This window comes from Lipophrys pholis (assembly GCF_963383615.2).
Source record: "Lipophrys pholis genome assembly, chromosome: 9".
Taxonomy (NCBI): domain Eukaryota; kingdom Metazoa; phylum Chordata; class Actinopteri; order Blenniiformes; family Blenniidae; genus Lipophrys; species Lipophrys pholis.
The window spans coordinates 30,555,841-30,583,751 of record NC_137639.1 but is presented as its reverse complement, the minus strand read 5'-3'; the positions used below and the strand labels follow the sequence as shown (position 1 = coordinate 30,583,751).

The 27,911-nt window shown below is 44.8% G+C and overlaps 2 protein-coding genes across 2 annotated transcripts in view; one reads left to right on the top strand and one right to left on the bottom strand.

Moving 5' to 3' along the window:
- The first annotated feature begins 6 nt into the window (after positions 1–6).
- On the top strand, positions 7–10,934 carry rab11al (RAB11a, member RAS oncogene family, like). The gene is made up of 5 exons (XM_080471541.1): positions 7–308; positions 5,291–5,486; positions 5,832–6,025; positions 7,763–7,843; positions 9,328–10,934. The coding sequence occupies exons 1-5, from the start codon at positions 269–271 to the stop codon at positions 9,465–9,467; spliced, it is 651 nt and encodes a 216-aa protein (XP_080327667.1). The 5' UTR covers positions 7–268; the 3' UTR covers positions 9,468–10,934.
- An 11,646-nt stretch (positions 10,935–22,580) lies between these two features.
- The window catches only part of mex3a (mex-3 RNA binding family member A), a 6,425-nt gene continuing 1,094 nt past the window's right edge, over positions 22,581–27,911 (bottom strand). The window contains 1 exon segment of the mRNA XM_080471928.1: positions 22,581–23,871. Coding sequence (XP_080328054.1) covers positions 22,712–23,871 — 1,160 coding nt within the window. The 3' untranslated portion in view covers positions 22,581–22,711.

Sequence of the window (27,911 nt, the reverse complement as noted above, 5' to 3'; positions counted from 1 at the left end):
TGGACTAAGAAGACGGCGTGACGTCACAGCGTCAGTAATGGCAAGTGACAGAGGGTGAGGAAGAGGAGAGAAACTTGTACCGCCGCAGCCGCTCCGGGACTTTATCTATGTCCGACAGACGTTTCACCTGGAGACTCGTTTCAACCGCGCGGTGATTCAGCGGGTTTGACGTTTTGTCGAGTTTCCTGCTCCGCGTCGCTCCGTGTCGAAGAGAAGCGAAGAACCAGAAGTTTGTTCGACTTCGGTTGGAGACCGACGCGACGCAAGAATGAGCAACAGGGAGGACGAGTACGACTACCTGTTCAAAGGTGAGTCTCCATGGGGGGATACCGGAGGGGTGGGGTGGGGGGTACGACTTCCTGTTAAAAGGTGAGTCCACCCGGGGGGTACCGAAGGGGTGGGGGGGTGGGGGGCGGTCCGACTACCTGTTCAACCGTGAGTCCGCCTGGTTTGAGGTTGAGGGGGGGGGGGGGGGGAGGGATCGGCCTCGGCCTCGGCCTGGATCACCTGACATAGAGCAGGAGGACATGGAGACAAAGGCACCTAGTTCAGTCCGGTTCAGCCCGGTCCGGCCCGGTTCAGCACTGCCCGGCCCGGTTCAGCCCGGCCCGGCCCGGTTCAGCACGGCAGTGAGCGCCCTAGGCCGGCTGACGGGGCTCCCTCCTGCCAGGCAGGTATGACCTCACAGGTCAGGATGTAGGTGGGAACAAACCAGAACTAAACCATAAACCAGTTTTAGTATTTTAAATACTTCTAAAAGATCAAACTTTCTGTCAAAGTACTTCAATAATCTTCCATCTTAGGTGAAAACTCTGACTTCCTTCATGAACATGATGCTCACAACAGAGTGTAAAGTGTAAAATACACGTATCACACTGTAAACACTTCCAACTCAAAGTAGTAGTTACTTATTAACAACATTAAATTACGTTGTCTTTAGCCGGCATTGGATTACTTTATTTCTTTAATAATTTAAAGCACATTTCTCAGAAAACCAATGGAGTATATGAGTCACATGATGGTGATTCGTTTGGTTAACAAATCTTTTTGTTTTTCATAATCGTTTAATAGAAATGCAGATCTAAATGTTTTTATATTCATCTAAATTAAGTTCTTTCTCGGTGATATGCTTGATCAAAGTACCACATGTACTCCAAAAACTTACTCGGTCACAATAAGAGGGGTTTTTGTAATAAAAGAAATCTGTGCATCTGTATAACCTGTTATAATACTTAGCGTACACAGATACTAGTAGAGTACTGTTGTTTAATAAACACAAAAGTGGAACTTCTTAAAAAGAGTTGGTCACTTTCTAAATCAAAGCACCTCCCACAAACAAAAGAAATACCCAGAAGTACCCCCAAAATACTACTCACTACTCAGAGTATATATAACTTATGGTTACTCAGCGAACTTGGTAATAACAAGCTTTAATAGTTGGTCTTGAATAATTAGTTCCAGTCAGAGTCATTAGTGACAATAAGAATACGAAGGGACCCAGAATAGATCCTTGTGGAACCCCTCATGTCAGATTGCTTGTTTTTGATGGAGTCTTCTGGAAATCTAATGTTTCCAGTCCAGATACACTAACAGGTGTCATGACACTGGGACAAAAACAACCCCTTTAAATTCATAATAAAGATGCCAGTACACTCTAATACTCACACAAATAACATCAGATTTAACTGTTTGACAACCGACCGTATATCATGAAGGATCCGTCCCGTGTCTTCTACCTGGCCAGCGGTTCTTTTTCAGTTCCAATAGTCAACGTCCTGATTTATTCGGGTCAATCTTCAGTCCGTTTGTGAGAGAAATGATTCAAGTAATGAAAGTCTGACAGAATCATAACAAACACAGCGTTCTGGTCAAAGTCTCGAAGAGTTTATTAGTAAAGTCACATTGACAGAGATGAAGATACCCCAAAACACAACGTTTTGTTGTTTTGCCATTTAAGTTGGAGTAGAGGAGAAAATGGACTAATGCTGAGCTTTATTGACATTGGTTTAACTTCCTCATGGCCTCTTGACCTCTATTGATGCCTATGTATTAATGCTAATCAACAACAGTAGAATAACATCTATTTATTCCCATCAACAACTGATTTGGACGTATTTCCTGTCTCAATGTGGTTTAATCTTGATTTTGATGATTAAAGTCCAGGAAACATTACAGAAGACTGCTGGATGTTTCGGTGTGTTGTTCCTCGTGGTCCAGCTGGTTTCAGGGATGAGCTGCTCGTTTGCTTTCAGCAGTTCAGTCGTACGTCGTCATAAACAAGAGGAAATGAAGCGCTGTCTGTTCAAATATAGCAGCAGCAGCAGCAGCAGCAGCAGCAGCGTCGTCAAACTGGAAATACCTGCACGCCACCTGTTTTGTGTGCGAGTTTCCACAGAGGAGCCGAGTCCCCGAGGAGAGGCCGGACGTCCTCGGGTCGCCCTCAGAAACCCGCCGCGTTAACGTGTCTTTTGTCAACGCTACGGTTGCACCCTGCTTTTTAAATATAATAGATAATGGTGACGACGGCGTGAGTCAAGCCGTGCGAACTCACGCTGTCACATGACAAATGGACTCGACTCATCAGCCACGTTTTAAAAAGCTTCGCCCCCAAACCAGAATGAAAGAAACAGATTTATGAACTCATGAGGGGAAGCAGCAACTGAACAGCTGAGATAAACCGCCAACGTACCGGCGGCGCTTAAAAAGGCAGGCTAACTGCTATTTGAGCATGGTAATGCTAATCGAAGCTACTGTGGGTACAGGCTAATGCTAATGTTACTTCCAGAGCGTAATCTCTCGTGTTGCTCTCAGAAAAAACTATATTTAGGAGTGACGTGCTCCTTCTACTGTAAACAGGAGTTTAGCCAAATACCATTGAGACAACAGCTAATGCTAATCATAGCTAGAATGTATACAGGCTAATGGTAATGTCACTTAGAGTAGGAAATGTTTGAGGAGTAACGCTCCATAAAACCGATGTTCAGCCAAATGGCAGCACGACTGCTGCGGCTAATGCTATAGCTAACAGGAAGCTAAACGCAGAGCGACAACATCACTGCAACTGTTTGAGTTCAACGAACATCTCGACCTCAAGGACACTCTAATGGGACGTTGATGATCTCTGTGAACAGGCGCTGGTACGTTCATGCAGCGCTGGACCAGCCGACGTCACCGGCCGCAGGATCGTCTTGATATAATGGAAGGTTGGCATATCTCTGCAGCGGAAGAATTCGCAGTCAACAATAGGCATGTGAACGGGCGTGTCGCGCTGCGGCAGCTTTACCTGTCTGGTGACAGGTGATCTAAAAACGTGTTGCATAATGATTTTTGTCCACCGCCCAAGATCTTTTGTGCGAGGTGAAACGGAGAGCGGCGATGCGCAGGGAAACCGCTCTGCCGTCGTCCTTCCTCGGCTCTACTTCCTCTACTTCCCTGTGGGGGTGTTTTGAATGAGCCGCGTTGCTCAAGTGACGGTCGGCCGTTTGAGGCCATTTCTACATTCCTAAACGAGTTCCTATTTCCTCAGAGCGGGGTGGCGTGCAGCTGCTGACTGGCTCTGGTCGTTTCCTTTCAACACACTGACTCACCTGACGTTTGTGGAAGTGGTTTTCTGACAAACGCCAGCCGTGACGATACCCCATCTGAAGATATTCTGATCCACTGGGAGGCCAGAACATTATGACTGACTGAAGAACACCAACGTGTTCACTATCTGAAGTGCTGAGAAAACTCCTTTACACTCATAACACTGTTCCTTAAAACATTGTCTAACACAGATGTTGGATTTTTAGATGTGAAGAAGGCAGTTTGCGCCGAGGTTAGCATTTAGCGTCCTAGCACTGTCTATTATCCCACCAAGATCACAGCGTCTCTGAGTAAATGATGTCCAATCGTCCCTGTTTACAGGACAATGTTTCATGTGACAACATCTAATCCGTTTACAAAAAACGGTTGCGTTAACACTGAAGCAGTGGACACATTGACAACGATGTAGTTAGTCTGCCGGGCCACTGGAGGGCGATGTGTGCAAAGAACAATACACTATAAACATGAACAAAATGGAGAGAACCGACATTCTGGTGGAATCGGATGCTGTCACAGGAGAGTCTCAACTATTAAGTCAAACCACTACGGGGGCGGCCATGTTTGTTTACAAGTGGTTGAGCAGAAGGAACCATTTACAACGGTAAGGGAGGGGAATGTGCAGTAACAGGCTCCGTCGCCTCCGTCGGTCTCTACAGGAGGGAATCACGACCGTGAAAACTTCATGTATGCAGAGGATCAGAACACCGGTGTCGTGCAAACAGACCCCCCCCCCCCCCCCCTCCAAGAGTGAAGACAGTCTTGCGGATACACTCGTTTTTATTGTCGTATAAACCAGACCTCGGTCCAGGAGCTTGAGGTTTTTGTTTGAGGCTCTGGTTTGGTTTGAGGTCCGGCCTTGTTTCCATTGTGACGAAGCGCGTTGGTTCTAACGAAGCAGGATGTCCTCTGCTTCCCACGTACGTTCTGGATGTTGTTTCTTTATTTGGCTTGTTGGTCACAGGTTATTTAGTGTCACTCTGCATCATTCATCTTTGGGTATTGTTTATGTGACTCGAGTGTAATTTAAAATGTTTCTCTTAGGATCCTTATGCCCTCTGAATTCTTTTTATGTGAATTGTGAATATAACTTCCTCTACTTTACTCCGTTGACAGTGTTTTCTGTTTTTTTGACAGTTAAAAGAGTTTTGTTGCTTCGATGAAAGTGTTTTGGGGGGAAGGGTGAATATTATTACTTAGTTATCGGTTGTTATGTTTGTTGTTATGTTTGTTGTTTGTTTGTATTAGTTTATCTTTCTTTTGTTATGTACTCGCATGTCTGAAATAAACTAGAAAAAAAAGTGTATGTATATATATATATATATATATCAGTATATTTTGTGTTATCCACAACTGTAATCATTGCTCACAAAGTCATCCTCGATCACAATACTGCAACAATTGAAAATTGAATATTCTTTTTTTTTCTTTTTTTCTTTTGTAAATTGAACAACTTCAGATCAGGCAAATCCCCGGACGCCCTGTGGTCTGAGTTTTAGAACCACTGCGTCAAAGAATGACACTGTCAATTGTTTTTTGTTTTTTTAGGATCTATAGATGATTAAAAATGTTACCAGTGATGTACAATATTTAAAGATGACGCATTTATTTTTGTGTAGGAGTCGCTTGTCGGTGAGTCACATGACCAGCTGACTAAAGGAAGTGCAGCTTGTAGCCCAGAATTCACTTCCTGCTGCGTCTTTTCCAGTGGTGCTGATCGGAGACTCGGGCGTCGGGAAGAGCAACCTGCTGTCCCGCTTCACCCGCAACGAGTTCAGCCTGGAGAGCAAGAGCACCATCGGCGTGGAGTTCGCCACGCGCAGCATCCAGGTGGAGGGCAAGACCATCAAGGCTCAGATCTGGGACACGGCCGGCCAGGAGCGGTACCGGGCCATCACCTCCGCGTGAGTCCAGACCGATGAACACATGAATCTGCTGAGAGCTCACTTGTTCTGCAGCTTCCTGGATGAAAACCTCCTGAGGAGGAAGTTCGTCCGATGAAGCACAGGAATCGGCCAGTCCATTCATACATCCACCCATCCTCCATGCGTCCATTCATCCTCCATACATCCACCCATCCTCCATGCGTCCATCCATCCTCCATGCATCCACCCATCCTCCATGCATCCACCCATCCTCCATGCATCCACCCATCCTCCATGCGTCCATTCATCCTCCATGCATCCAACCATCCTCCATGCGTCCCTAACCTCCAGGACTTCCCGTTGACCCTGTTCTGTGTTGTCCAGGTACTACCGCGGCGCCGTGGGGGCTCTCCTGGTCTACGACATCGCGAAACACCTGACGTACGAGAATGCTGAGCGCTGGCTGAAGGAGCTGCAGGACCACGCCGACAGCAACATCGTCATCATGCTGGTGGGCAACAAGAGCGACCTGCGCCACCTGAGGGCCGTCCCCACAGATGAGGCCAAGGCCTTCGCAGGTAAGAGCCTCGGCAGCAGGTGCAGGTTCCTCCACCGAGGCCGAGGAGGTTTACTCTGCAACGGCGACACTTCAATACGTTTCAGCCTTTTGTTTAAAATGAAGCCACGAGTCATTGAAAAACGGTTCTGTCTGAAAACTCCAGCCAGGGTGGGGATTTGGAAAAAACGGGGCCTAACGTCACAGTGTGCGTCGTGCTCCAGTGTTCCATGGTTCTGGTTGGCCAGCGTGGCTTCATGCTTCTCGTTACACTGCCCCCTACAGGTTTCACATGGAGCGCACAGTCGCTCCGAACCAGGTTCTGATGAGGGTTCGTGTAAATGAAACACTTTGTGTGAAGTGTGTTAACTCTTTAAAAAGACTGTTTACCCAGGAGACACTGGAGCCAGAGGGAGGCAACTCAAGGACAACAAGTACAGAAAAAAATAGATATTAAGTACTTAAATGTGACGGTAAAGTACTAAGATGAAACATTAGGATAAATGAAAAAGATCCAAATCTGAACAATAAGAGTAAAGTGGAAAGTACTAACAAGGAGGGCTCGTTTCAAGTGAAAACGCAAAACCTTTGTTGGGTTTTCGTACGTCTGTATGAACCACTTCACTGCCTCTCTCCTTCATTTTAGTTTGATCATCATTAAACCCAGATTCACTTTTAATAATCAGATTGGAAAAAAAACCAGCAAATCTTCTGACATGCTGAATACAAGTCAATAGAAATAAATCTACAAGTCAATAAAAATAAATCTACAAGTCAATAGAAATAAATCTGCTCACTATCAGCAAATTCAGAAAACATCCACTGAACCTATTAACCAATACAAACACTCTGAAAACTGGTTTAAAGTAACTTCATGAAGACAAACAGAACCAGGTGGAATGATCTAAATGATTAAACTTAAAGGTACAAGACGGATAAAACTGAATTTTCACAGAAACAAAAAAAGTTGTTTAGACAGTATATAATAGAATATATAAGTGGTGACGAATTTAAAACGATGATTAAATAGCTAAAATCTAAATGAAAAGACAATAAATAAAGCATTTTCAATAAAGAGCCACACTGACATTTTTAAGCCCCCCCCCCCCATCAAAAAAAAAAACACTGTTCTGAAAGTTAATAATCTCCGAAAACACTTTTACTACATCAAAAATGAATGAATGAATGAATTTCTTCATAAAGACACTGAATGTGTGAAAAGATGAACCAGCATAATGTCTTGCTCTTATCAGATCAGTTTAATCTGAAGCCCTTTAATTAACTGAAATAAATAAATGAGTAGAGAACAGTTAATTAGTTAATCTAATGCAGGTTCGTCAATTCAAAGAGGAAAGTGATTATCAGACGAGAACGAAGGAAAAGGAAATCAGGAGGGATTGTAATGAAATATATCTCAAAAGACAAGAAGTGTCAAAGTTTAAACGATGTTAAAAAAACCAGAAACAAATATGATGGAACATAATAAAACTGCAGTATAAAACCAAGTAGTAATAATAATCGATAACAGATGTTGAAATGAGTCAGTTCCTCCTCTGGGGGGCGCCAGAGAACTGATTTGATTGATGGTGCGAACTGGAGCTGGAGGAGCGGCGATCAATCGATTTGCTCCTCGATCCTGCTGACGATTTGTGTTTGTTACCAGTTTAAGACGTCATCTGATCAGTCTAGACGGCTGAGGTCAGAGCAGGTTACCTCTGAATGATCATATAAAGCCTGCGTGTGTGTGTGTGTTTTCCAGAGAAGAACGGTCTGTCGTTCCTGGAAACGTCAGCGTTGGACTCTTGTAACGTGGAGCTGGCGTTCCAGACGATCCTCACAGGTTGGTTTCATTTCATTGGTTGTCATAAAACATGAACTAGAAGTGAGGAGAGCCCCTGTCCTCCCTCCACGGCTTTATTGACTCTAGTCTGACAGACTGGGAGTTTATGAGTCAGTGCCTCCCACCTGCCACTAGAGGGCAGCAGAGTCCACCAGATGACACGTTATTGTTCCTAGATGTAAAGTCTGGTCTGGGAAGCTCAGCTCAGCCAATCAGTGCTGATAGAAACCCACTGGCAGCTCGTGCCCCCACCCTTTGCAGCTCCGGGTCGGGACGCGGGTTCGATCCTGAGGCGACAGACTGGACGGACGCCTGCACGGCGTTTTAAACAGGTTAAAGTTCAAACTCTGACTCAGACGTTTGGTCTCAGAGTTTCTCGCTGCCTCTCAGTCAGATGACGAGATGTCATGTGACTCCACCCAGTCGTCAAACCGGGGTTCGTCCCACGGTGAGGGAGCAGTGCGGTCCACTGCACCTCCATACACCCGGATGAACCCACGTGTCTGAGTCATGTTCTGCTTGTGCAGCTTTGTTATTGTAGTGATAGCATTAGCATTAGCTGAGCTGTCAGCGCTGCGTGGGTCAGACTGATGAAGTTACATCAGGGAGGAAGATGCTCTATAATCTGGATGTTAGAAGAGGACGATGCTCTACAATCTGATGTTAGAGGAGGAAGATGCTCTGTAATCTGATGTTAGAGGAGGCCGATGCTCTATAATCTGATGTTAGGGGAGGGAGATGCTCTATAATCTGGATGTTAGAGGAGGCCGATGCTCTATAATCTGGATGTTAGGGGAGGGAGATGCTCTATAATCTGATGTTAGAGGAGGAAGATGCGCTATCATCTGGATGTTAGAGGAGGAAGGTGCTCTACAATCTGATGTTAGAGGAGGAAGGTGCTCTATAATCTGATGTTAGAGGAGGGAGATGCTCTATAATCTGATGTTAGGGGAGGCCGATGCTCTATAATCTGGATGTTGGAGGAGGAAGATGCTCTATAATCTGATGTTAGGGGAGGCCGATGCTCTATAATCTGGATGTTAGCGGAGGACGATGCTCTATAATCTGGATGTTAGAAGAGGGAGATGCTCTATAATCTGGATGTTAGCGGAGGAAGATGCTCTATAATCTGGATGTTAGAAGAGGGAGATGCTCTATAATCTGGATGTTAGAAGAGGGAGATGCTCTATAATCTGGATGTTAGAAGAGGGCGATGCTCTATAATCTGGATGTCATCTCTTCTTGAAAGATTTTTTTAGTTTTTTTTTTAATCTAATCAGAGAGACTGTGGGTAGATGCTAATGCTAATGCTAATGCTACTTCCAGGGTGTCAGCAGGTTGTTTCAGCGTTGGGTGAAAATAAAATAATAATAAATTAGTTGAACTGAAACAACCCCCCCCCCCCCCCCCCCCCCCCGGGCCTCAGTGTGCCCCCCTGCTGGACGGATTACTAACCCCGTCACCCCGTCTGTCTCGTCCCTCAGCCATCTACAACATCGTGTCTCAGAGGCAGATCTCTGGACGCAACGACTCAGACTTTTCTCCAGCCTCCAACGTGGTGCCCATCACGGTCGAACCCACCCAGAACTCCTCCGGCAAAGGCATGTGCTGCCAGAGCAACTGAACACCACCTCCTCCTCCTCCTCCTCCTCCTCCTCCTCCTCCTCCTCCTCCTCCGAGACAGTCAGTGTTGGTGGTCGGCTGTACTCTGGTCATTAGACGAAGGTTCATGATCACAATCGATTCACAAGCTCATGAAAAATTAAACTCATTGTAATGTTTCCTGATTTTTTTATTTTTTTTTTTTAATCTCATCCTCCGTTTCTGAAAGCTCCATTAATACAAGCCTGTTAACGCCTCCTCAGAGATAACGGACTGAACTGAAACTCACCACAGCGGTTCCCAACCTGGGGGGGTCCGGGGCCCTTCAGGGGCCCCCTTCGACCTCTGGGGGGGGGCAGCGACCTCTGGGGGTCTGAGGTGATTACATTTAGATTTGCACATTTTAAATAAAACAATAAAACAGAGTTTGCTGAGAGTGGGCGTGGCCTCCATGCTGCTTGCTGAGAGTGGGCGTGGCCTCTACTGTGCTCGGTGAGGGTGGGCGTGGCCTCTACTGTGCTCGGTGAGGGTGGGCGTGGCCTCCAGTCAGGAGCAGGAAGCAGGAGTCCAGACGCTCTCCTGGAGCAGCGCGGGAGCCGGGTTGCTTTTACCTTCTTATACACAGACGGTAAGACTAGCGGGGGGGGGCGGGGCAACAATTTGAAAGAAAACACAATATAGTCGCTGTGTTTTAAGAGTCTGTTTACGCGGAGTCACTGGAAACACTCAACGTTTTTTTTTTTGTTTTTTTTTAAAAGCTGCTTTTCTGGTCGTTCGCACCACGGCCGCAGTGAATAGTTCTGCACATGCTCAGTTCTGCCCAAAAAAAGCGTGAGCATCGTTTTCAGCGTTTCTGCCGTTGCCGTGGAAACGGGGGTTGTTTTCAGAGCGTTGTGGCGGAAACGCCCCTTCGAAGTTCTCTGACAGCTTCCTCCGATTTAAAAAAAAAAAAAAAAAAAAAAAAAAAAAAAAAAAAAAAAATGTACTGGGAAGTACTGCTTTTGGGTATTTATTGGTGTCTTCTTGTTTTCTTGTGGGTGTGTTAACTGCCCCTCTACACGGGGGGGCAAGAGAGGGGAGGGGGTCGTTCCTTCAACGCTGGATTAGTTGTTTTTGTTGTGTTTGTCTTGTGGATGGAGGACAGTTCAGGGGTGAGGTGGTGAGGGGGTGAGGGCGCTCTGCTGCTCTCTGACGCACAAACAAGTTCTACTGCAAATCTCTTGGGGGGGCTGGGGTTGGGGGGGGTTGGGGGGGGGGGGGGGTCGAGGATTCAGGGTTTGTCAGGATCTGATGCGGCGGAGGAGGCCGGACTCAATCCAAAGGTTTTGGGACACGCTGCAGCGACTGTCCACGTCACAGGTCTTAAACTGGTGTCGGTTTGTTTTAGGGTTTTTTTTTTGTTTGTTTTTGAACTTCTACTCTAATATATGTACATTTGGACTGCGTATGTAAAAACAATAAAGTCAAATAAAGAAGCTGGTTTGTTACAGCTGGCGTCTCATCACTGGGATTAGAAGGGCAGAATTAATTGAGCCGTGATTGCTGTTCGCCGTGTCGGGATCACACATTCATTCAGACGTCGTCGCTGAAATCAGAATATTAACCCTTTAAATCCCCGCGGCGGCTGCTGCTTCTGCACAACTAAAATCCACTTTTTAAAGAAAGAGTGGACTCAAATGTTTCTCGCCATTCACTATTATGTTATGAGAATGAATGGATCAAAAAAAATCTATTGAATTTAATAAAAGGCAACACATAAAACACATAAAGCACAAAAACACCAACTGCTTTTATAGTAGTGTAGTATAAATGATTTAAATGACGTAAAACTCACCCTCTCAATACTTTTAGGATCCTGATCCTGTTTGTTTTTGTATTTTTCTCCAAAAAAAGCTTTTAACTTTTCCCTTATTTAATTAATAAAGACTGGACACCTCACGTTTAATCATCTTAGCATTATACTCACTTTATTATAAAATCACTGAAATGAGCGACATTAAAACTTTAGTATTTATCTAATAAAAAATATAAAGAGTAAAATTAATATATTCTGAAAAATGAACTGATAATTTGGTAATGAACAGTTAATGAACAGTTAAACTCAATAAATTATATTAAAGTTGGTTGTTAATCAGCATGACTGCTGATTTTCATCTTTATTACTTTTTTGTATTTTTTTCCCTAAAAACTGACGTTTTTCATCCAAAACTTCACTCCCTGAGTCTGAAACCTCAAATTCCTCAAACCTGAACAATAAAAACATTAAAGTTTCTTAAGAATAAAATTGATATAGTTTGATGGAATTTGTTAGAATTTGATCTAAAGTCTCACGATTTAACAAAATGAAACTGAAAAAAGGCAAAACATGAAATCATGTAGCTTAAATAGAACATAAACAACATAAATTCTACCAGAATCATTTCTTATTCTAGGAAACAAATCCTTTCAGTCACACTTTTAAGCATTACATCTAATTTATTCGTGTATTTTGCTCATTAAACTTTATATTTTCAAAAATGTGACCGATTAGATGAAATAATTCTTTTTAAGTTTTTGTGGGAATTTAATTAATAATGATCTGCCTAAAGTCTGACCACTTGGCCAATTCAATGCACTTTTATTAATAAATTCTTCTTTAAAGAAATAAATCACACTTTGTACAGAGCGGTACATTTATATTATTATTATATTTAGCTCATCAAATACTTAATGTACTTTCAAAGATATGATGGGATGGATTTTAAACATTTTCTTTGGGAGTTTTTGTGGAATTCATTTAATAATTATTCTCATTATAGTTTTCTAAAGTCCAATTATTTCTCCGATTTTATTAGAAAGAAATCATCATGTTGAACGTGAAGATTTAAGTGTTAAAATGGATCAATTTGATCATGAACCTTCAGTTTTATCAGAATAAATCCTTGTTTAAGGAAAAAGTAAAATTTGTTCCCAGTAACTAAGTAAATAAAATGGAAACGTTCCATTTAGAGAAGTTTTAAAAGGTTAAACCTTCATAAGAGACGGAACTGAAGAGAGAAAAGATACAGAAGCAAATAAAGACTTTCAGTTGGAGATCATTTCATTTCTGTTTTATTAGAAACATTTACAATACATCTTCAATCTTGGAAAAATAACAAAGAACCAGAACTAACATGGCGCAGATACAATAATAATTATAATAATTATAATAATAAAAATGTCTCCAAAAAATGTTATTCACAAAAAAACATGTGCTATAAGAAATAAACCTGCAATATCGCCTGCCTGCGGCGGCGCGGCGGCGCACGGTAACAGAGTCCAACACTCCTCGCCTTCTTCTCCTTTTTTTTTTTTCTTTTTAAATTTTTTTTTTTATCTTTTATTTCCATCCATCAAAGTGTGACGGTCCGTCTCGGGGGGTCCCGGTGGTGGACCCTCCGTCACAGAGAAACCAGAAACTAACGCCGGCTGCTGCCGGCCCAAACAACTACGGCACTACGACCACGACGGGACGGCATGAGACACCGCTACTGGCTGCAAACAGTGGAAACGCTACCAAAGACTAACTGCCAGACTGGAGCCGAATCTTTTCAGGACCACCAGCGCCGGACGGCGTCAGGACCCGGACCCCGGGCCCCCGAGGTTCCGGACTGGGTCGCAGGGTCCCTGGGTGACTGAGGCGGACTCCGCCCGGCTCTCGCCTTCTGAAAAGATTCCAACTATGAAAATCTACAGAGGAGGAGCGGCTCAGGTGAGGCTCAGGTGAGACCCAGGTGAGGCTCAGGTGGGGCCCAGGTGAGACCCAGGTGAGGCTCATGAGGCTCAGGTGGGGCCCAGGTGAGGCTCAGGTGAGACCCAGGTGAGGCTCATGAGGCTCAGGTGGGGCCCAGGTGAGGCTCATGAGGCTCACGAGACTCATGTGAGATTCAGGTGAGACCCAGGTGAGGCTTCATGAGACTCAGGTGAGGCTCAGGGTTCAGGTGATGCTCAGGAGACTCAGGTAAGGGCCAGGTGAGGCTCGTGAGACACAGGTGAGACTCAGTTGAGGCCCAGGGTTCAGGTGAGGCCCCCCCCTGCTCCGCCCCCCAGCTAAGTGACCTCACAACACACATGCAAACTAGTACGTAATGATCCTGTAGTGTAAATGTGTCTAGTTACATAAATCTACTACTCGGGTGTTTCCTGAAGCTCCAACCGCCAGGAAACGTGTGGTTTCCACCTCTTCTGAACCGTGTGTTTGTGGGAGGAGCAGCTGAGGTCACGAGTTAAAAACAAACTTCTGATCTGGTTTAGAAAGAACCGATGAGATCCGGCGAAGCGCCGACTCAAAATACAGTTTGAGGAAGAAAGAAACCAAACTGAGCTTCAAACCTTCAGAATAAAGCAAAAATCTTTACACCAACTTTACAATATTTATGTGAAAATCTAAGAATTGAGTAACGTAGCGACGACATCTATTTGGCTAAAACAGCAGCTGCTCATCCCACAAATGCATAAAGAGTTTTTCCATCAGTGAAGTTTTGTATTACGACACATTAAAAAAAAAAAAAAAAGAAGGTTTTCCTGACGTTTGGCGCTTCGTTTTCGTCAAATGGACTCATCCGGGGAAGTTTTCCTTGTTTAACCGTCTGAGTAGCAGATGAAATGTTTGAATGGAGTGTGAGAGCGCCGCCCTGCTGGCCTGGAGGTTCACAGCAGCCTCGTTCACTCTCGTCCTTTTGCTTGTTTTTTTTTTTTTTTGTTTGTTTTTTTCCCTTTCTTTACGAGAAGTAAAATTGAGTTTAGATTACAGAGGAAATGGGTATTGTGTTTCAGTCAGTAACGTGGGGGTGTGGCTAGTTGAGGGGGGGAGGGGCTTTACAGCAGCACTAAACATCGAGTGCCAATGCAGAAAAAAAAAAATATAGAATCGAGGCACAAAATTGATGCTCTGTGACTAAAATATCTCCAAATTCTAAAAAATATTCTATTATTATTCCGTTGTGATGCACTGGTGTTAAAGTAGTGCAGGTGAAGTTAAAATTTAAGCTACGGGGAACTCTTCTTCTTCTTCTTCTTCTACTACTTCTTTTTCTTTCTTTCCACCATGAGGCACATGGAAAAGGCGAGTATCCATAACTTCCATAAATAAAACTTCTAAACTTTTCTCATTTTTACTTATTAGTAGAAACTGACTTCCCTGTGTTTAGAAATATATTAACTTCTGGTAATTTTAATTAAAAAACAAAATGTCTTGAGGTTACTCATAAATATGTTGCTTCATTATTTTTTTCTTCTTCTCATAAATAACATCCAGATACTGACTTCTTTTTTTTTTCCCCCTCTGCTTTCTATGAAATAATAACCCATGTTAGCAAAATAGATCTGAGAAACTGTAATATGTTCATTTTTTTTTTTTTATTCATTTTTAAGTTACTTTCTATAAATGTATGTGGAAGAACTCAAATATAGTCTAAGCTGAAAAAACAGCTCCCCCCAAAAAAACAAAAAAACTTAAAGCTTACTTGTAAAATAGATGAAACAATATAAAGGAGTGCATTCGGTTGAGTGGTCTCTCGCTCTCTCGCTCTCGCTCTCTCTCTTTCTTTTAGTTTTTTTCTACATTCAAATGCTTTGCTTGCTCAATGTGTGATTTCAACAGGTTGGTACAATTGCTTAAGTGCATCCATTGAAAATAAGGATTTCCTATCGCTCCTTTGAAAGGGACTCTACAGAAAAAACATCAACAGTTCCTACCGTTTTTCCTAGAATAGTAAGCTGAATACAACATCGTAAATAATACTAAGAAGAAAATGAAGCCCCGCGTCCTTTCCCTCCGTCCGAGCCGGACAAATGAAACTTACAGCGTTAATCTTAAAACTCCTCAGAATTAAACTGTTCATCAATTAGTTCAACTACACAGTAAATAGAATCAATAGAATCAATAGAATCAGGTTTCACTTTAAGGTCTTAAAGCTTTTTTTATACACTTCAGGTATCAGGATGATCAAGTCTTTTTACTGGATAAATCTTACCTATCCTACTATATTTCACTAACATGCAGCTCAACTGAGGCTCAGACTAAATGAAAGAAGGAATAAAGAAACAAGCCCACAGTGTGGCTCTACTAACCCCCCCCCCAGCCCAGCCCACCCCCCCCGCGCCCATCCTTCCAGAACCTTCCGTCTCCTTCCGGAGGAGTCCGAACGCCAGGAACCGTTAAAGAGGGAAAATACTACGTTTAGTGTTTAACAGACGTTGAAATACAATGAAGGAACTCAAAAATGAAAAACAAAAACTAAACTTTACCTTTCAAACTCGTTTCCAGTTTGTTTTCTGCTGTCAGACAGAAATGTTTCAATATTAAAGTCAAAATGCACCAACGAGGTAGAAATATGAAGGAAACAGACAAAATCTGGTGTTTAATTGTGGAGCATTAATGTTTAAATATAGAGAAAATACAAGTAATGCATTCAGTTTTACAATAAAGGTTAAGAATTCAGAAAATAAAGTCGGCACTTTGAGAAAATTCGCATTTTTAATAATTATTTTTTTTAGAATAAAGAGAATTAAGAAAATAAATACGAAATATCAGGATTCAAGTTCCTACAAAAAGTTACAATATTGCAAATAAATACAAAATTCTAAAAATAAATTTAAAATTAGATTTTTTTTTATTTATTTATTTTTTTTTAAGAAATTCAAAGTTAAGTTGAAATGTTGTAAACAGAAAACATTTTGAGGATAAATTCAAAACATGGAGAATAAAAATTGAGCAGAATTAAGTAGTCCTTGCAATTGAAGATGCAATTTGAAGTTTATTTTTTCTTTCTAAGATGCGAAAATTAAGTTGGAAAAAATAAAACACCAAAGTTCAGTATTTCCACCGAAAGACGAAATGTCAAAAATAAAAAAGTTCACGTTATGTTTTGATAATAAAGCTGATATATTAGAATTAAAGACACATTTTTAGAAAAATTTTAAAGAACTGACAAAAAAAAGAAAGAACTGAAATTAAATTTTAATAATAATAAAGACCAGATACTGAAAATATAGACTTAAGCTCTGAGAAAGGTTTAAGATTATACAGATTATTGTTTCACAATCTAATCGTAGTGAGATTAAAGAAAAACAAAAGTGAATATAAATCGAAATACTTTGTTTGAAATTATTGTTCCCTGACTTTTAGCCATGTTTAACTCAGCGCCTGCGTTTATTGTTCCCAATTGTTTGTTTTACTGTATTTAGGTGTTTTATTGCTTGTCTTTAGTTGTAATTATTACTGGTTTATTATGTGAAGCACTTTGACTTCAGCCGTTTCACGTTCTCTTGAAATAAAGCTGACTTGACTAATATATATATATATATATATATATATATATATATATATATATATATATATATATATATATATATATATATATATATATATATATATATATATAAAAGAAAGAGTCTGTTCTTAAAAACAAAGTGAGAATGAGACTTCCTGGTATTTTCCCCCTTTAAAGCAGCTCCAGTGATCCAGACGGACCAGACAGCGAGGAAGAGTCCGGTTCTGTTCCACCAACTGCAAACCAAACCTGACCTTTAACCTCCAGCAACAAGTTCTGCTCTTTGGCTCCGCCTGACCTTTGACCTTTAAACCAACTGATGGGATCTTCCATGTAAATTTTACCGTACTGAAGAAGAACCCGCTGAGTTCCTCCTCACAGCCTCGACCCGCCCGGTCACATGACTGATCACCAACATAAACAATCAACTTCAAACTCCTGAACGTCTGCAGTTCAAAGGAAAAACAAAAGCTTTGAAATTCCTGCTTTTGGGCACTTTTCACTAAAATGTGTCAAAGTTTTAAGTCAGTTTCTCAAATTGTTCTCTTCCTGCACTCGGGGGGTGGGGGTGGGGGTGGGGGCGGGGGCATGTCCAAGCCAAACATCCAATAGGAATGGCCGGTTGAATCCCTAAGCCCCGCCCCCACAGTCGCTATTGGCTCAGAAAAAACGCTGATCTGAAACCGGCCCACTCCAGTTTGAAATGTTGTTAAAGTAACTTTATAAATCAAATATGACTCTTAATGTTCTTTAAAGAATAAAACAATGTTTTTATCTTCATGTGCTTATTGGTTATAAATCTCTTAGATGTGCCAAGAAAATGGAAAAGGTTTACTAGTTTTCCTATTAACTTCTATCTTTCTTTTTTTTTTTTTAAAGACTCTTCCTGCACTCGGGGGCGTGTGGTGGGATTCCTTTAAGCCACGCCCCCCCCCATCGCGATGCGCTGCTGGTAGAGTCTGGAAATCTGGACCGATACGAGGAATCGTGGCACGCCCGGGAGGTGAACGGAGGTTACTTTACCAAGTTTTATTCAAGCCGATTCCTGTCTGTCTCCCGCTCTTCGAACGCGCTCGATCTGGAGGAGGGATGTAAAGCTGCTCATTCTTATTTCCGTTTAACGAGTATTTTCTACGTCAAATCCCCTCATTTCCTCTTCCCGACTCGTCACTGCACGAGGGGGGCGTGGCCTCACTCGGTGTCCAAAACCTAAGCCCCGCCCCTCCTTCGTGACCAGTTGTGTTACACACACACGCGCAATCCAATTGGCTGTTCTCGATGTCAAGACAAACAAGGCCACGCCCCCTCCCAGATATGGCGACATGGTTTCATGCAAGGTTTGGTTCTCAAAGGTCAATTTCTCAGTAGATTATTATTCAAGCAGGCTCCTTTGTTCTGGTTATTATTGCTTTTCATCCTAATATACATAGAAACGGATTTATTTATTTATTTTAGCTTTCAATTCCAGATTGGTTTTGTACAACAGCGGCTTCATAAAAAGAATATTCAATGTTTATAGTAGTGTCTGGTTAATTCTTCCATCTATATATTTGGACGAAATACTAAGTTAATCAGTTTAAATAATATTTCTTACACGTATGGTTCTATCTAATATACTATTATAGTCAAAAAGGATGGATGGGACGCATATATAAAAAGATTTACTCTCCCTAAAGTCAAACATTTGTGAATTTTCTTAACCTAAAAAAAAACAAAACAAAAAAAAAGAAACCATCAACAATGACACCTTCGGCTTTGTAAAAATAATCAAAACCTCACTTTAAGCGGGCCTTTGTCTGGATGTCTGATACACACACTATATATTTACATTTCCCCATAAAGTACAACACTCCATCACGCCTGCAGCGTCTGAAATAATCCCTCTCTTCATTAAACCAGTGCAAACAAAAGAAAAGTCAACAGCATCGACTGAACGGATGGGAGGTCTCCCAAATATGTCACAAGTTTCAAAATGGGAAAGAATAAAAATGACAGGGAAGCCTTATGTGCATTTGTTTTCCATTTCTCAGCAATACATTTCACCGTCAGTGGTCGGTTTGGTTTGAATCAAATGCACGTGTTTTATAATAAGGTGCTTTCTTTGCTCTTTATTCGGTGCCTAATTTCTTGACTCCCTCTAAGCCCCCCCCCCCCCCCCCCCCCCGCCCTCCCCCACGTTGATTCACATTCTTTTTATTTTTCTTCCAAAAATAAGTACTTTTAAAAGTCCGGGCGCGGCGCTATCAAAAGGCCAAAAAGTTGCTACCTTGTTATGCCAAAAAAGCCAACGTTCAATAAAAAAATATTAAGGCAGAAAAGAAAGCTAATAAAAATACTAAGCTTAGGAAGGCGGCGTCCTGCTGCCTTAAAGGTACAGTATGTCATATTTTCTCCGTTTGGAATTATTAAAAATGAGGAAAACAGTCGTGATGTCGTCGTATTGATCCGGAGTTAGCGTGCTAACCAGCTAGCCTGTCCAGTCCAGTCTGTCCTGCAGAGCGGAGGCCCGAGCCGATTGGCCGACTGATGATCGCACAGCGGCTCGCTGCTGCCCCCCGGTGCACGGGGGAGGACTCTCCCCAACGGTACACCTTTTAACACATGACTCATCCATAAAAAAACCCAGCCCCCGTTCTTCGGGGTGTGTTGTTTCCGTGTTAACGGGGGGGGGGGGGGGGTGGGGGTGTTAACTGACCCCCACCCCCACCATCCTCCCCCTGAAGCCTCGGGGGGGGGGAACCGAAGTCTCAGAAACACCTGAGTGACCAACAAAGCTGCACAGGTTTGGGTTTTTCTTTTAGGGAGTGTCCTTCTCTTCTCCCCCTTCATCAGTCAGCAGCTTAACCCCCCCCCCCCCCGAAATCCCCCCGGCCGGGCCCAGGCGGCTCACAGGCTGTGTAATTCGATTCAGCATGAGTGCTGGTTAAATGGGGCGTTTCCTCGGCTTTCCTGTCAATTACAATCGTCTGATTTCATTCTGGGGGAGAAGTAGAAGGGGGGGGGGGGGTTGGCTGGAGCCTTAGTGGGGGGTGGTGGTGGTGGTGGGGGGGGGTGGCAGTAACAGAGGGGCAGTAACAGAGGGACATGGAAGGTGAAGGAAGGGGGGGGCCTGGAGGTGCAGCGAAGGAGTGGAAATACAATAAGAATTAAGATTTAAACTCAGTCAAGAACGTCTCTTCATGAATAAAGTTAAAATATAAGTTGCAAGAAAATTCGACGTAACGGTGGAGAAAAACCACGAAACGTTCAGCTGACGTTAGGAAAGTAAGTTCAGGGACTAAAGTTGAAACGTCATTAATGAATACAAAAAAAAATCTGTTTGATCAAAAATTAAATCAAAACATGGAAATTATATTTAAAAAAAAAAAAAACATATAGTCAATGAACTCACGTCTTGAAACCCAAGACGTCGGTGACGAAAAACACAAAATAAATTAAATAAACATGGAGAATAAAGTTGAAATGTTTTGGGAACAAAATCGGAAAGATGTGAAAATCAAAATCAAAGTGTTGATGAAAGAATTCTCTGATTTAAAATCAACGGAGCCAAAATATCGACGCTCAGATTTCAGCATTCAGAGAATTGTAAGTTAAAACTGACTTTCCAATCAACTCGGTAAAAAGTTGCGTCAAAAACAATATTTGGAGAATAAAGTGCAGCTTTTGAGGATAAAGACGAGTTCTGGGGGAAAAGTTTAGAATAAAGAATCAATGTTAAGAGTGAAAGAATGAAGTGAGGCCTTCTTGTATTGGAGGCCTGAATAACGACGTTACGAAAAGTTCCTCCAGCAGTGAAATGGAAAGTTTAGAAACTAGAAGGGAAATTATTTCAGTTTGTCTGAACTCCAGTTTGGTTCTTTGGTTCGACTTTAATTTAGAAGACAAAGAAAGAAAAAGTGATACGGGGGCGATGAGGGGTAGATGGGTTTATAACGGCGCTGCCACACCAACAGGACCCCCCCACACACACACACACACACACACACACCTCCACCCCCCCCAAAAGAAAGACATTGATCGGAGTTTGTCCAGAAGCAGGAAGTTGATCGGCTTCATCGCACCGGAGCCGGAAAAATCCAGAATACACATTTTGTGTTTTGGGGACAAAGAGACCCCCCCACGCACACAGACCCCCCCTCTCCAGCAGCCGAAGAAGGAGATGTGTGTGTGTGTGTGTGTGTGTGTGTGGGGGGCGGGGGGGGTTCTTTGCCCAGCTGCATCCATACTGTCCAGGCAACGGTGGGCTTTTTTTTTCTTTCTTTTTTGAGGGGGTGGATAAAGGAGAGGCTCGCCACACACACACACACACACACACACCCACACACACACACACACACACACACACACACACACACACACAGTCAGCACCTGGTTGGACCCCATTTACCTAATCATGAATGAGCAGGTCCAGAGCCGTGTCCGAGCGTTCTGCGGCCCCACGCCGGGACTGGCCAGACAATACCGGCTGGGCTCGGTGGGGGGGGGGGGGCACACACCACTCCCAAAGAAAAGCGAGAGAAGGGGTAAAGAAAAAAAAAAGGGGGGGGGGGGGGGGCAGGCGAGACCTCCAGCTCAGGGTCACAGCCACAGTGTGCCACGAAACACCTGCTCCTGTACAGCTTTGCTAATTACAGGGTGTGTGTGTGTGTGTGTGTGTTGAGGGGGGGGAAGGGGGGGGCAGCCCCCTCTGAGCAGGAGGAGGAGGAAGATTAGCCAACCTGGACTCCGTATTTTTACTCCAACTGCTCATTCAGGGAACTTCGCTCGGCCTCCGTCCGAATGCTAATTCTCCTTATTTACAGCAGCGCTCCGACGTAGTGAAAGCTTTCTGTGTGTGTGTGTGTGTGTGTGTGTGTGTGTGTGTGTGTGTGTGTGTGTGTGGGCGGCTGTGGCCAAACGACACCGCGGTTCAGGTGGCTCCGAGACGAGTCCGTCGTGTGGTGGTGGTGGTGGGGTGGGTGTGGGTGGTTGGGGGGGGTGGTGGGGTGGGGTGGGGGGGGTATGGAGAAGTGGCCAAATGGATGAATTCCAAGGCCTCACAAATTAAATCGGTGCTTTAAGCCGAGCGAGGAACCACACAAGCTTCTCCGGAGCCACGAGGAGCGACTGAATCCACGGGTTCTACACGGCGCCCGTCCCTCTGTGATCACCCCCCCCCCCCCCACCCCACCCCCACAGAAAAACCTTTCCCATAAATAAAAGATGACATATGTCCTCACCCCCCCACCCCTCCCCTCCACACCCTTTTAAGCTTCATCTGGTTACTAAGACTCTAAAAGGTGTAGAGAGATTTAAAAAAAAAAGAAAAAAAAAGGTTTGTTTTTGCTTTGACTCTATTCACATTTCAACCAAAACATCATTTGGACCAATTATATCAAAGCACAATCACAGTAAAACTCCACATCGGCTCCTGAAATTTCAAGGTCTGATTGACAATCCGATTTTAGACCTGATGATTGTAAGGTGCAATGAGAATTTCTTTTTCTCCCCCCCCCCCCCCCTGCTGCGGGTCAGTCAGGTGCAGATCGAGTACCTCAACAATCATCTTCTCTCCTTCAGTATAAACCCACTTCATGGTAAAATAAGAAAATTTAGACTAATAAAATGTTCACATTGCTGCCGGGCCGTCCCCCCGTGATGGAGCGGACGGCGGCAGTCCCCGAAAAACAAAACTGAAAATGCAAGGTACTATACTTCTCTTATAAACAAAACTTTTATAAAATATATATGCATATATATATATAAAAGAAAAACTTAAAAATATTTCTTATACTTTTTAGTAAAGCAAGCAGTGCTTTCTAAAATATCTGCTTGATTGTTTTTTTTTTTTAATTTTTCTGAAAAACAAAAAAAAAGGTGTGTCTTATTATACTAATAATCATAATAATCATAGTAATCATAATAAGAGGAACTAAAGGAGAAACACTGAGGGGGGGTGATGTAGAAACGGACGGACGGAGGCGGAGGCGGAGCTTTAGGAGAATATCCGGATGGCCTGTGTGACCTGGGTGTGGCACACCGGGCACTCGGGGTGGTTCAGCTCGCAGATCCGGATGGCGCACTCCATGCAGAAGAGGTTGTGGCCGCAGGGCACCAGCGCCGCCGTCACTTTGCTCTCGAAGCAGGTCATGCAGTCCCGCACGGTGGCCGGCGGCGAGTCCGGCACGGGCAGGCGGCCCGGGAAGCCGTCCCCGGCCGAGGTGGGCTCGCTGTGCGCGCGGCGGGCCTGGGCGTGCGGCGAGCCGGACACGGACACGATGCTGGTGACGGAGGAGGTGTTGGCGCCGCCGCAGGGCTCGGGCAGGCCGGGGGACAGTCTGGTGAGCGGCAGCGGGAGGCCGCCGAAGCTTTTGGAGCGCTGCTGGGCGTAGAAGGCCACCTGTTTGGGGTAGTCGGGGTCGCCCCAGCTCTGGCTGCCCTCCGACCCGAAGTAGGAGCAGGGCTTCTCCCCGGAGCTGGAGAAGCTGCCCTTGTTGTAGATCCCACCTCCGTCGCCGCCGCCCCCTCCTCCGCTGCCCACCATGGCGTCGGAGAAGTTCTGGCGGTAGCTGCTGGTGAGCGGCTTCCTCTGGCCGCCCTGCAGCCCCCACACCTGCTGCAGCCGGCTCTCCAGACCGCCGCCGCCGCCGCCTCCTCCCGGGCTGCCGCCGCCGCTGCCGTTTGGCCCCAGGCAGTCGTTCTCATTGTTGTGGTCGTGCAGGCCGCCCGTCCTGAAGGCGATGTGCGCCTCGATCTCCTCGCGGGCGCGCTCGGCGTTGCTCGGCGACCCGGTAATCTCGAAGACGGGGTCTCGGTCGCGGCTTGGGGTGACGATGTAGGTGCAGGTCTGCTGCTGGATGCGCTTGATGGTGGAGCCTTTGGGCCCCACCACCAGCCCCACCACGCGGTACGGCACTCTCACCTGGATGGTGGTCTGGCCGGGCAGCGGCGTGGGCGGCGAGCCGCTGAAGGACACGCCCAGCTTGTTGCGGGACGCCCGCAGCATGGAGAAGTGCTCGGCCGCAGAGATGATCTCGCGGCGGGCCAACGCCACGTCCTCCTTCCGGCCGGTGATCAGGAACACCGGCTCCTCCCCTCGCACCGGCGTCTTGATGTAGGTGTTGGTCTTCGCCCGCAACGCTTTGATCTTGCAACCTGCAGAGAAGATTGCAAACCGTAAGCACTCCGAGAAAACTTCACAGACACACGACCGGACTACAGTTTCCTCTGAAAACTCGAGGAGGTTGGTCGCGCCTGAGCGTTGGCGTCGTCACTCCGAGCCACATCATACTCAGACCTTTAACAGGTGAGTCGACTTGGTGACCTCATCATGACCTCTTTTCTCTTTCTCTGGACTTCTGTTGCTCTACAGTTTTAAATCCAGCTGTTAATGAAAAAAAAAAAAACATGAAAAGAACGCGCCTCAATTTGATCGATTTGCCACTGAGAGGTTAGGAAGCCATTAGGATACTCCAGTTTGGTTTCAAGCTACATTTTGGAAACCGGATCAAACCGCCGGGAAAACGTCGTTTAGTTACACCAGCTGCTGTTTGGGGGCGCTGTCGCCCAAAACAAACACTGACCAGAGAGGACGTGAAAGAGAAACACGGCTCAATGATTGGTCTGGACCGAAAGAGGACGTCCTGTCCCTTTAGCCCGTGATAGCTAGGCTAGTTAGCTCATGGCTAATAGGTAGCCACAAACAATCTCGATATATAATCTTCAGATCAGATATCGAAGAGTCTTCCTCACTTCACATCTGACCTTGAGATATTTATTAACTTTTTCTTTCTGCTTCATCTGATTCGCGCAGTTAGCTTTGATTGTTTACTACCCAGAATGCCTTGCGCTCTACGCCACGCCACGCCCCCCCCCCCCGCCCACTGGAAAGTCAGTTTGAATGAGAACCGAGACCGACGTTTTCAAGAGGACCAGAGTTCCTTGTTAGATACGGACCAGAGTTCAGACAATGTGGACTTTTCCCAGAAAGTCCCTGAAGAGACTCTGATCCGGATCAAACCGGCTGGTGTGAACATACTCTAACAAAGCCCGATTCCTGGGGTTCATGGTTCGATCCTGCTCAACCTGTGAGACAAAGAGAATCTGAGTCCTGAAGGTTCTATTCTGTTCTCTGGTTTGACGGGTTTTCAGTTCAGGCCCCGTTTCCAAGGCAACGGAGTTCGGAGTCACTGAAGACGCTACTTTTTTTAAATGTTGGTAGTAACTCGCTCTTCTGCACATGCTCAGTAGAGCCAATCAGAACAAAGTTTCCTCCGTGATGTCATGACTCCCAGTCCATATTCTCCTGCAACTTGGTGCTTTTATTTTGACACTCACCGTAAAAACAACCAACTTGGTGCTTGTATTTTGACAGTCACCGTAATAACAATCCAACTTGGCGCTTTTATTTTGACAGTCACTGTAGTAAAAATTCAACTTGGTGGTCTGTCCACTAGAATGTCAGTGTTCTCCCAGTGTTAATGTTTAGAGTGTGTTGTTCTGTGCGCATGTGTGTGTGGTTTCATTACAAAAATCACCAACAGCACCAACTAGTGGACCAACATGGAAACTACATTGTTTTCAGAACGTTGCTGTGGAAACGTGAATCTTTTCTGAAATGAAAACGCAACAGCGATCGAAACGTGGAAACGGGGCCGTACTCTTGACCTTGAGTGTGAGGGAACCCGGTTCGAACCCCAGCTGTGATTGTACAGACTCACAGGGTCTTTGGACTGAATCTTCTAAACAGAAATCACTAATGACTTTCAAAATAAAAGTATAAGCCAGACGAACTTCAAACAGAAGCTGTTGTTCTTATTTCACCGGATTTGAACCCTCAAAAGATCAATCGTGTGACCTTGCTCACTCACTGGGAGGAAGCAGAGGCTTCATCAGTCTTTCAAAACAAAAGCCTCAATCAGGAAAAGGCAGCAACGTGAGAAAACGAGTTTCTCATGTCGTCTGTTATTGTCATTAACTCATTGGTCAGTTTGGAAGGAAACAGGAAGTTGCCTAACGTGGTGACGGAGTTTCAGTGTGACAGAATGCAGGTTTTAGGTGTTGGTTGTAACAGGAAGTGATTCTCTCCATCAAAACCGGGACAAGGCCAATCTGCACCGTCTCAGTGAGAAAATCCTCATTTATTGGCGATTCAAACGTCTCGTCTTAAAGAGACCGGAGTGTCACATCGGCCATCATCACCACCATCATCTTCATCACTATCATCATCATCACCATCCAGTGTCTGTCTGGTGTTGCATGTCGCTGCGTTAACCCGCTGAGGACTCCCACCAGCAGGTATCCAAGTCACCTGAATGTCTTTCTGACATCACAGAGAGCTCCAGACCCCGACGGGGGGGCGGAGCTGCTCTGAAAATGTCCTCCGTGTTCCTCCCAGTCCAAACATTGCCATTTTGTGCAACTTAAAGAATCGTGTGCACGAAAATAGAAACGGCAATAAGAGTTAAGGTCACGGGAGCATCGTGTTATTGTCAGGAGGTGATGGGTGATTCAAAAAGCAGCCGTCACCCAAAACCTTCTCGACCACGAATGGCACCGCTGCCTCTGCCAGCCTCGCCAGACGAGCCGGAGAGGAAGGGGGCGTGTCGGCACTCCACAGCTCGCAGCGAGGCACCAGAGGAAAAAAGGCCCCGAATCGGAAAAGAGCTGCTCGAGAAATGACATTTTTATTTTCCCCGTCGATTCGTCGAAGGGAAAAAAAAAACTCTTTTTCGCTAAACCCGTCCAAATCCCCCAAAACTTCCAGTGGAGGGCATGGGGCGGCGCCGCAGAGCGAGGAACGCCGTCCTTGGCGGCACAAAGTGAATCCACGTTACTACGGCAGTGCAGAGAGAAAAAGGGGGAGTGTCTGCGAGAGAGGAGCCATCTCTACTCGTCTGGACCCCCCCAGCACAACCTCAGAATCACCCCCCCACCCCTCCCCCGACAGTCTGCCATGTGGCATTCAGAGTGTGCAGCGAAGTGGGGCTCATGAGGAGAACCCCCCCCCCCCAACCCAACCCTTAGTGAGGCGTGACTCCCCTCCATTCAGCTCTCAGATGCTAGACTGCCCCATCCGTGGAGCTCTTACCCCCGCCCCCCACCCCATCTCGGCTTCTTCTCGCCCCGCACAGGCTCATCACATCAATACCCCCCCCCCCCCCCCCAAACACACACACATTCACAGAGAGACGGTCAATGTCCAGAGGGCGAGGTACATTTATTGTGATGAAGGCGGCAACTGGATGCAGTTTTGTATCTGTAAATACTTCACTTTAATTCTAGATTATAATTAGAGAAATGGTGGCGGTGGTGTGTGGACTCTAAAGTCCCCCCACCACCACCACACACACACACACACACACCAATGATTTCCTCCAATTTAATGTAGAATTTTAGACAGAAAAGAATCAAACTGATTTCCCTCCACGTGCACACACAAAAGGGCTAAACAAGGGACAGGGCGGGGTGATGGCGGGGGCGGGGGTGATAATATCCTTCTGGTGAAAGGGTGGTGCTGGGAGGGACGGGGGATCAGATGCAAATACGTCATCTTATTTAAATGTTTGGCACACATGCTTCTCATTCTTAATACGGAAAATATCACATATAGTATGGGGGGGGTGTCTACGTGATATATTTACAGATAATTGTTCTCCACCGATGCACAAGACTTTGTCTCTTTTGTGCATCAAATTTGGAATTCGACTGAAAAAACAAAGAACGAGTTTCCCTAACATGTATGAAACAACAACAGTGGTGAATCAATGACACCGGTGTGTGTGTGTGTGTGTGGGGGGGTCTCATAATACCCCCCCCCAAGGACCATTGTGAGTTTTGCAGCCAAAATAAAGCCTGTTTAATTTATGAATAAAATGTGGAATTGAATTGGAGAATAAACAAACAGAATTGTTTAAAGCAAAGATACACAAAATGATGCAAAATCAATCATGTGTTTGTTAAAAGGAGGGTTGATGGGGGGAGGGGGGGGTCACACTTCAATTACACTGAAAATAACACAACCGAAATATCATGTGTCTCCACACATAAATATGTGTTGGAGTGTGTGTGTGTGTGTGTGTGTGTGTGTGTGTGTGTGGTGTGTGTGTTGGGGGTTGAACATTAAAGCATGATATAGGCTGCAGGAGACGGGATTCATTCAGTTTAACAAAAGAAACATTAGTAAACTTACATGT

Coding starts and splice junctions, on each gene's coding strand:
- rab11al (XM_080471541.1), top strand. CDS start 269: ATGAGCAACAGGGAGGACGAGTACGACTACCTGTTCAAAG. Junction 5,487..5,831: donor TACCGGGCCATCACCTCCGC/GTGAGTCCAGAC, acceptor TGTGTTGTCCAG/GTACTACCGCGGCGCCGTGG. Junction 6,026..7,762: donor TGAGGCCAAGGCCTTCGCAG/GTAAGAGCCTCG, acceptor TGTGTTTTCCAG/AGAAGAACGGTCTGTCGTTC.